Here is a 9,365-nt window from a genome sequence, read left to right as displayed (position 1 = left end):
TCTGCTGTAGTTATGCTAAGAGACTGAATTGTTAGTTTACAAAGATAGCTGTCATTGAGATGTGATTGGAATATATCTCAATTTTGTGTTACACCTGTACATTGGAAGTCAATGACATCCCCTTGGGACCAGGTTAAAAAACATTTGTTAAATCACGGTAATATGATGCAGGAGATACCGAGATTGCAGGCAAATATTACTCATACTTTTCCTAGTCAACTAAAAAGTATTTCTGGTCAAAATCTCTTGGAAGGAATTGCAGATGGCTTAGGGAAACTAAATCCATTTAATCAACTTAAGATTTCTAGCACAATGTATTCTAGTCTGTTTTTATTAATAATTGTTATGTTTCTTCTGTTGCTTATAGTCTGGCAGAGGTCCTCCCAAAAACCAAGTGATTTCTCAGCATCGTGCTGCTGCAGTTGATTTTATGTTACAAAATCTTGCTAAACAAAAAGGGGGAGATGATGGAGCTCAGTTCTGGAGAAGGTGAATCAAAGACAAGACAGGTCCAGCTGTCCCTTGAAAACAAGAGAATGTTTGGACATTGGCGGAACACCGCCTCCCAGTCAAGGGCAGTACACGGCCTTGGGATAGTAAGGATGATAGTGGATGGGCTTGTGTTTTCCTTTCTCATGGACTAGAGTTCTGGGAAAGGGTTTGTTTAGTAACAGAAAAGAAAAACACCCTTTACTTTGAACTTTGCTTGATTTATGTTTTTCATGCTGTATCCTTGGCTGACCCTGCTCATTACATATAAAGAGCCACTCTTAGAATTACACTCGCCTTTCTCCACCAGAGAGTTTGCTCCTTTGCCTTCAATCATTCTGTCCTCCACCAGCAGACCTGAGTCTCTACAGGGATTAAATTTCTGTCAATAACACTGTATCAACACAGCAAATTCACATCACTTCTCAAAGGTCCCACATTGAGCAAAATAAAAAAGAGACACAGTATTGTTTCATTTACAATTTACTAGCTCTTCCAGTGTTTCAGAGAGGTACAGAGGTGAACAAATAAGACGTAAAGTGGACGTAGAACACAGTACACAAGTATCTTGATTGACTCAACCTACTGGTGCCATTTTCCAGCCTATTGGTAACTATGCCATCAGTCTCCATCCAGGTGATGTTATAATTCACAGGGGTGGGAGGAACCTTAGTATCCAGAAATTAAAGAAAACAAAGTTAATTTAGTTGTTACCTAAATTTCAATATCTGCATTTGCCTGCATTCTAGTCTATTCCCCGCAATGAAGACCTTCCCAAGTGCTTCCTGTCAGTGCCTTGATGAAAAATGATAGGACTCAGGCCAGGCATAGTGGTGCACACCTTTAATACCAGCACCTTGGAGGCAGAGGCAGGCAGATCTCTGTGAGATGGAGGCCAGCCTGGTCTACCTAGTGAGCTCCACAACAGTTGGGGCTACAAGGGAGACCCTGTCTCAAAAAAAAAGACAGGGAAGGGAAGGGAAGGGAAGGGAAGGGGAAAGAAAAAATGATAGGACTGTAGTAATTAATTCAGCCAATAACAGTTGTCTCCCACATTTGGTCTCTAAGTCAGATGAATTTAATCACCTAAATCCAGTCTCCTAAAAACATCTTTTTACTAAGAAAGCAATACTCTTAAGCACTAATTAAGATGGTATGGTGGTACATGCCTATAATCCCAGTGCTCAGGAGACTGAGGCAGATCTCTGTGAGGTCAAGGCTAGCCTAGTCTACATACCGAGTTCCAGACCACCCAGGGCTACACAGTGAGTCCCTGTCTCAAAGAAAAACTGCATGGTGACTAAAAACAAAGGACTAAGGGAACTACAACACTGATCCACTGATCAAGAACAGAGTGTAATTTCCAGGAAATCTCATGAATAAAGATCATGATTAAGTTCTTCTTTTCTCCTCACTCTGAGTCAAAACATACGATAAAGGAGATCTCATGATCTTTAGGTTGACATGTGAAAGTGAACGCTTAAATCCAGAAACGGTCTTCTATTGAGTAAGTGGAAAAGACATGCCTGTACAGATAAGCTATGTTAGTCCCTTCAGGCCAGGCCCTACAGTTAGAACCTTAACCCGCCTACAAAGTGCTTACACATCAACAAGAAGATCAAAGATCGGAATTAGCTACTGGACAAGACCTTGAAAAACTTAGTTCATAATCCACATGTCTAAGTTAGAATAAATATCAATATATTAATAGAGTTAAGAACGAAAATGAACACACCTTAAAGTTGGAGAGGGCTATGTCCATGTATATACTGGTTAGACTATCTCATACTGATTATTTGTTATGGCACGAGAGAGGCAGTAGGCGAGAAAGATTCCAATTAGCTGGAAAAGAAAACATGAACAAAATTAAACACATGCACAAAAGAATTTGAAGACCTCAGGATGTAGCTGTATTTTCTTTCATTTGTAATTTACCATAATTTCCTTCTCTGAGTTTTTTCTACATGTGTCTAGATCACATTCAAAGAGTATAAGAAGTCTTGCTACTAACCAGGACCCAGAACTTCATAACCAATACTAAGGGAAAATTCAGGAGACATGGGTTTTGGAGAAACCCTCAGTTACCCCCTCCCCCAAAATGAGCATTTTATCAAGTACAATCTCAATCTATGAGGACAAAGAATTTCTTGATATATCTGTGTTGTCCAATATAGTAGACACTATCCTCATGTGGCAACTGAGGAGTTAAATGTGACTAGAGCAACAGGGGGTTTAATTTTATTTAATAATAGAACAAAGGAGGCCAGTAGGTATTATATTAGTGCAGATTTAGATAATAAGGCATGTTACTATATAACCATATTAGGGCTAGCCTTGCATTATTTCTATTTCTATAATACTAAGTATAAAAAGCTCTGAAAACACTCAGAACTACAATACAAACATTTTGTGCTGTAGTGAGTAGCACAACTTGGAAATGATTCAAGCTACAACATAACAAAAGGGACATATTAAATGTGGGGTTGTATAATCTAAATTTTAATAGGTTGGAACTTACACACAACTCACCAGAGAGTTGCAACCCAGGGAAGAAGGATTCTAATAATGTTTTGGAACCTTGGCTGATGGTAGAGAATAAAGCAACATTCCTATCTATTTCACGTTTTGATTAACTATGAGGACACTGTCTCTTCACAGAGTTAACTGCTTTCAGAAGATGTGTAGTGGGCTTGGGATGCAGATCAGTGGTAGAGTGTTTTCACGCCATTGGTGAGGCTTGGGTTCAACACCCTGCACCACAAAATATACATTATAAATCAAATAAAAAGATATTGTAGCTGCTAAGATCTAATTCTAAGTGTTACTTTTATAGATTCAAGGTATGATTAGCCATAGCAATGGGAACAAACTTCAGAGTAACTTGCAGTTGTGTAAAACACAGGATTTAAAATATCTCCCACTTAAAGAAAAAAATAAACTGACTCAATCAAAAAAATCAAAATCACTACGATTCATCCAAAGTAGTTCCCTCACTCCACCAAAAGAAAGTAAGAGAATTTCTACACCGTGACTAGTAATTGACAGCCTTGCTAAATACAACTGCTCTTACATGCCTTCACTATCTGGTCCCTGGAACAAAACCTCCAAGTTTTCAGAGTGAAAATATTCTATCTTATACTTATATATACAACAAGACATTTCCCAAGGAACAAAGAAAACTTACCTGAAAGCAAGCAACACCAAAGGAAATTCCGGCAACAACTCCCATTTCTGACTCTATAATTGCCATCACCTTTATAAAACAACCCTGATGGAAGAGGCAGACGCATTAAGTATGAAACAAGCAAGCTGTGCTTTACTTTTGGATAATAACTACTTTGAATATTCACCTCTCCACAAAAGATGGTATTGAGTTTCTATTAGCCTTCAGTTATCATTTTACTGAAATCAATTCTGCTTTCATACACCCCCCCACCCCGGTCTCAACTATTCCCACCTTTTGGATTATGCATTTCAAAGAGGCTTGGCAGTTGTATGAAATAATGTCCTACTTAACTTACATACTTCACATTATGCATGTTCATATGAGTAGAAATTGAGTTAGCTCTGTAGTTCATTAACTCCTCAAATACTATCAAAATTCTGTTTAAAATCGCTCCTTACTTCTTCATTTACTTTCTCTGCATCTCCCTGTGGAGAACAACCTTCAAGTTTACAGCAGCTCTTGGGAAATCCTGTTTCTGAGTAATAATTAGTACTTTTCCAATCTCTATAATTGGTGACACCACAACAATGCAACTGAAAAATTAAAAAAAAAAGCATTTTACGGTTCATATTTCCACTTTGTAATCAAACATTGAACCTAACATAATCATCTTTTGTAATTTGTGCTCAAAATACTATGTACTCAATGCTTTCTCTTCTTGATTAATTCAAGAGATCTGCACTTGGTTCTAATATCAAGAATGACAGTTTTAGGCTTGCTTTACTTTCCTGCTATGGTTCACACCAACAGTATTTGTCTATAATGTAAATGAAGACGAAGAGAACAAGGACACAGGAGGGGAATAAAACACAGAGACACCATTTAACAACCTCCCACACTTCTTTCCCATACAAGTAGATAACACCTAGCAGCTGAGCTCCATTCTTTCCTCCAAGGCAATAAGGAATGTGTTTCCCTCTTGAGAAGGCATCGCCTATAACCACTTACAGTACTTTGGATCTTGTCTACTGCTTCGCTTCTATAATCTCCTGTAGAGTTGTACTCCTTCAAAGCATTTTCATAGTTATTTTTAAAGCTGTTCTTAATCTACACCAGAGAAACAAAATGCCAATAAACAAATATTCTCAAAAGTTCTTTTGGTTTCTAGGTCAAATAAGAAATTCTCACATCAACCCAGAGTTATATTTTTGATGTGTGGTAACTAACCTCTATGGTCCAATCCTGTCTTCCAAGGGGTATGGTTTAGCTGGAGGAACTACTAAGCAGAACATTACAATATAATGTAACATAAAACCCACTACAAGTTCAAGGTGGTATGATAGTACGCATTTATCCCAAAGGCATCCGTGTACTGCTTGTTTCACCCTTCAGCCTAAACTGTTCTCCATGGACAAGCATGATGTCTAATGAATTAAACTGCAAAACCTTACTTGAGAAGATTGTACTAAGGGTTCAAAAAGCACTCAAATAAGCCTCCAGTACTTAATAACTTCCCAACAACTCCATGTTTACTTGATTTCAATACTATTTATATCATGATTAAGCTTTGATGATTTGCGTTAATCATATCCTCTTTTCAAAACGTGACTTAAGTGGAGAAAGTGTTAACATTGTGTTATATTTCTATTTTACCTCCCTTTTAGTAAAATTAAAAACTGCACTAGCTCCAGTTTAACTAGTATTTATACATAGAATCATAAAATTAGAAACTCATGTAATTATGGGTAACATTTTCTTCTGATTATCATCCTACAAATTTCTGAATTTTCATTTACATTAAAAGCCAGAATGTTTACTACAAAGCCACTATTGTCAGATGCAGACTGAAAGCTTAACTTTAAATACAACTATAAGTCGTTCTTTAAGTATTAAAAAGCTGTTGTCGACCTCTGTTGCTTTATTTTTAATCTTAGAAGATAAATTTTATCGTACTAAGGTTGTCTAATTCAGGCTTACCTCATGTCTGAAAACAAATCCTACAACAGCGGCAACTAGTTCAATCAAAAATATGAGCGTCAGAAACATCGCATACTGTGGGGTAAAAAGAAAGTCTAAGTCAGCACAAATAAGACACATCACCAATGTGGGGTTGGGTGCAGGAAGATTCTGCTCAATCAGTTCAGCATATTTTTAGTGAGAAGGGCAGGAAAAGCAATATCAAAAGGTCCATCTAAAGATGGCAATTGGCAACTGAGCTGTTAGTTTTCATAAGGAACAAGAAATAGTGTAAATAACGGCTGTGCTCAGTTCCAAGAAACAAAGCCTAGAATACATAAGTCTCTTCTAGGAAAATCAAGAATATTCTAAAGCAAATAAGGACTCACCAGTTTTAGCATCCAGGCAGAAGCTCGACAGGTAGCAAAACAACCAAAGGTACCCAGAAGAATAATGACAATGCCTGTGCCAATGAGCACAAAGGGGACATTGGTGGCCTTCTCATTTAGGAGGGAAAAGTAATTTTCCAGGCTCACCTTACCCCAAATGCCAACGGCAAGAAGGATAACACCAGTGATCTACATGAGAAATCGGAGAAGAGAAACAATAAGGCACTTGCATCTTCAATCACAAACCAGAAAGTGTGTAAGACATAACGTGTCTTAGCAGTCTGGTAGCCACAACACTGTGGCTAGGGTATGGCAGACAAGGGGTAGAGGATAGAAGAGGTAGGAAAGGGTTTTGCACATAAAGGAAGGCTGTGGACAATGCATCTCATCAAAATTATTTAAATTCACCTGTTTTATAGCGTAAACAGAAACACCTAGGCAAGGCATATGTGTCTAGAGATCAAAACTTCCTTAACCGTTTTACTCCTGCCAGAGGAAGGAAACCACCCTGGATGGGGAGGGGGGCAGTGAACAGTGTTTCTGGATTCCAGAAACTTCTCACATCCCCCATCCCCAATTTAGGGGTGGACACAGGATACAAAGGGGATGATACACAAAAGAAAACCCAAGGATAGACTGGTGGGAATAGAGTTACACCATACTTACCTGCGAAAATCTCCCCTCTCATGAAGCAATGAAAAGAGAGATACTATTATGCAAGAGACCCCCTTCAAAGGGAAGAGACAAGCATCTCCCCTCCACAGGTTCAGGAACATCCTTGTTGGTCTAGGGGGCTTAACTCCCTTTTTCGCCTCCGGCTCTGACCTTGATCTCCTGAGACACCTGGGTCCCAGGTCAGCCAGGCATCTAGTACCAAGATCCCGGCGCCACCGATGCGCCGACCTACGCCCAGGCTCGGAGCTCACAGCCCCCGCCTCTCGGGCCTAGGCCACTGGCGCCAGCGTCGAGGTCTCCGGAACCAAGGCCACCTAAACCTTGCCACACTCCAGATCTCAGGTCCTCCGCTCTGGGCCCCCCCCACGCCCCCACGCCTAAGCAAGGGCTCCCAGGCCATCCCCGTGTCTCACCCAAAAGATGAAAGTGTAGATCAAGAGAACGCTCTTGAAACAAGTAATGACTGGTTTAGTCTGCAGCCTCCGAGATGGGGACGCCATAGCTAGCCGGAGACCCTGCGCTGCCGTACCCGGCGATGGAGCAGGGGCAGCAAGGCTCGGAGTACCCGAGTTTTCCCGGAAACTGCCGAAAACTTACGAATACCTGCAACTGAGAAGAGCCGGAAACAGCTAACAATTTTCTAGAGGGTCAAGTTCGGAAGGCTGTCCCGAAAGCGTCGACCATTTCGGAGCGCCCCCTGCCGAGGATTACTGAAAACTACATATAAAGGCTGTAGTGGAGCTTGCTTCATTTTTTGTTGTTCTTCCCAAAGAATCTTTTCTGCCTGCTACTCACCCTTCTCCCGCCTTTATTACTCCATCATAAGTTGTCTATCACCAGCACCGCCTGCAGTGCTGGAAGGTTCGGCCTCCCAGGCCCCTGGTGCCCTAGAAGCAAAACAATAAAAACAGAAGTTCAAAGTGGCCTAAGAACACGTTATCACACAGAGAAATACCACAACAAATATATTTGCAAAGAAAATCAAAGCAAATTGCAAAGAAATGAATATGACTGCATATATTTATACTGACCCTGAAAGCAACAATGGGCTTTATCTGAGTGGGACACTTGAGCGTTTTCTCTTCTCTCTCTCTCTCTCTCTCATTCTTTTGTGCTTCTCTTTGTCTCTGAGCTCTGTTCAAAGCAACCTCTCTGCATCACCATGGCTAGGTCTCTCCTGATGCAAGGGCCCATAATTCTCTTTTCCTTATAAACATAAACATATTCTCCTGTGTCAGGACTCTAAGCAGCCTTCTGAAAACTATCTCTCTCTCTCTCTCTCTCTCTCTCTCTCTCTCTCTCTCTCGTTTTTAATTGCTTTATGCTGTGGGGAGGTGATAAGAAAGAATTCAGGGAAATAACCACTTATTAAAAGGATCTCAATGCTAGTTACTAAAGGGCTGGAGAGATGGCTCAGTGGTTGAGAACACTGGTTGTTCTTGCAGAAGACCAGGGTTCAAATCCCAGCACCCACATGGCAGCTAACAACTGTCCGTAACTCCAGTCCCAGAGGATCCAACAGCCTCTTCTGACCTCTGCTGGCATTGCACGACACGGATGCACTTACCTACATGCAGGCAATACACTCATATACATAAAATAAAAAATTAAATTAAATTGAAAAAATAACGTTGAATTTTAGAATTTCCTTCAGAAGTTCATGAGCTACATCATCCCTCTTCTCTCATCTTCTAAATGGGGAAGTCGAGGGAATGCAAGTTTAACCATTACCTGTAAACTATTTTTAAAAGGAAGGTACTAAGATAATGTCAAGGGAATAATGTGACTCTTCAGTGCTAAAACTGAAAGGCACCATATATTTAGCCCCCTGATTTTTCCCACTAAGAACTAGTTGGTCACAGAGAGGCTAATATGTAAGAACCGCAAAGCTCTGACTAGAGATTCCTGTGCTTTCTAAACCCAGTTTTCTAATCCAGGCTTTCTAATCCAGGCTTTCTAATCCAGGTTGCCTCCTCTATTACACAAATTTTGGATTTACGGAGTCTGCCTCTCCCAAGGGAAATTCTCTCAGTGGTTTTAAGAATTTCCTAGAACTTGAGATTATGCTTTGATCCTAAAGCATTAAACTGCTTACAGGATGGGAATTGATTACCAAAATATTTCCTTTTCCATTATGTCCAGATGTAACTCTGAGTCACCCTTACCAGTAGAATGGAATTTAAAATGCACTCAAAATCAGTCCTCTTCACATTGCCTCAGCATGTTAAGATGAAAGTTGAGGCTCTTCTGTTGTTTCTGTCATGGTTTAGGAATAAATAACACTAATGAAAGACAATTATCCTACGTTAAAAGACCTAGAAAATTTGGATCATGTAAATCAGCAAGACTCCAAATAATATTTTAAAGTAACCTAGAGCTTTAAAATGAGGATACATCTTTATTTCCTGAAGAATATAGGTGGAACTACTTCGCCTGATGGAACAAGTGCATGTAATTATTGAGACATAAATATAAAACTAATTCTATGCATCTTATTAAAGGAGGAAAATAGAAATGGGCATAGACTTTATAGATCACCATGGTTTCTGCTTTCTGGTACATTTTAGACTTCAAGAGTGACCAAATGATCCATTTAAACTGTCCTCCATTTAAATAGGCTATTTGTTTCTCATGGAAACTTCAGGGTAGGGATGTCATTTTCTTGCAATCAGTTTATAGCACATTTACAA

At 39.8% G+C, this 9,365-nt stretch overlaps 1 protein-coding gene across 2 annotated transcripts; it reads right to left on the bottom strand.

Annotated features, from left to right (window-relative positions):
• Window positions 1-954: 954 nt before the first annotated feature.
• On the bottom strand, window positions 955-7,327 carry Tspan6 (tetraspanin 6). Of its 2 annotated transcripts, XM_008848351.3 has the most exons (8): window positions 7,089-7,322; window positions 6,001-6,189; window positions 5,633-5,707; window positions 4,664-4,762; window positions 4,114-4,248; window positions 3,674-3,757; window positions 2,225-2,331; window positions 955-1,157 (listed from the first exon to the last, which is right to left on the bottom strand). In XM_008848351.3, the coding sequence occupies exons 1-7, from the start codon at window positions 7,173-7,175 to the stop codon at window positions 2,263-2,265; spliced, it is 738 nt and encodes a 245-aa protein (XP_008846573.1). In that variant the 5' UTR covers window positions 7,176-7,322; the 3' UTR covers window positions 955-1,157; window positions 2,225-2,262. The 2 variants fall into 2 exon arrangements, with proteins under 2 accessions (XP_008846573.1, XP_029409513.1); XM_029553653.1 differs by lacking the exon at window positions 4,114-4,248 and having other exon boundaries at window positions 7,089-7,327.
• Window positions 7,328-9,365: the final 2,038 nt, after the last annotated feature.

Source organism: Nannospalax galili, unplaced genomic scaffold (genome assembly GCF_000622305.1).
Source record: "Nannospalax galili isolate Female #2095 unplaced genomic scaffold, S.galili_v1.0 scaffold3, whole genome shotgun sequence".
In the NCBI taxonomy this organism is placed as follows: Eukaryota; Metazoa; Chordata; class Mammalia; order Rodentia; family Spalacidae; genus Nannospalax; species Nannospalax galili.
Note: the sequence above shows the minus strand (reverse complement) of the source record. Positions and strands in the feature narration are given on the sequence as shown.

Bases quoted from the DNA above. Each gene is read 5' to 3' on its own strand.
- Tspan6 (XM_008848351.3), bottom strand. From the start codon at position 7,175: ATGGCGTCCCCATCTCGGAGGCTGCAGACTAAACCAGTCATTACTTGT. The intron at 6,190-7,088 runs GTGAGACACGGG...TTTCTCATGTAG, and splicing joins TCTACACTTTCATCTTTTGG to ATCACTGGTGTTATCCTTCT. The intron at 2,332-3,673 runs GTAAGTTTTCTT...TTTCTTTTCCAG, and splicing joins TTGGTGTTGCTTGCTTTCAG to CTAATTGGAATCTTTCTCGC.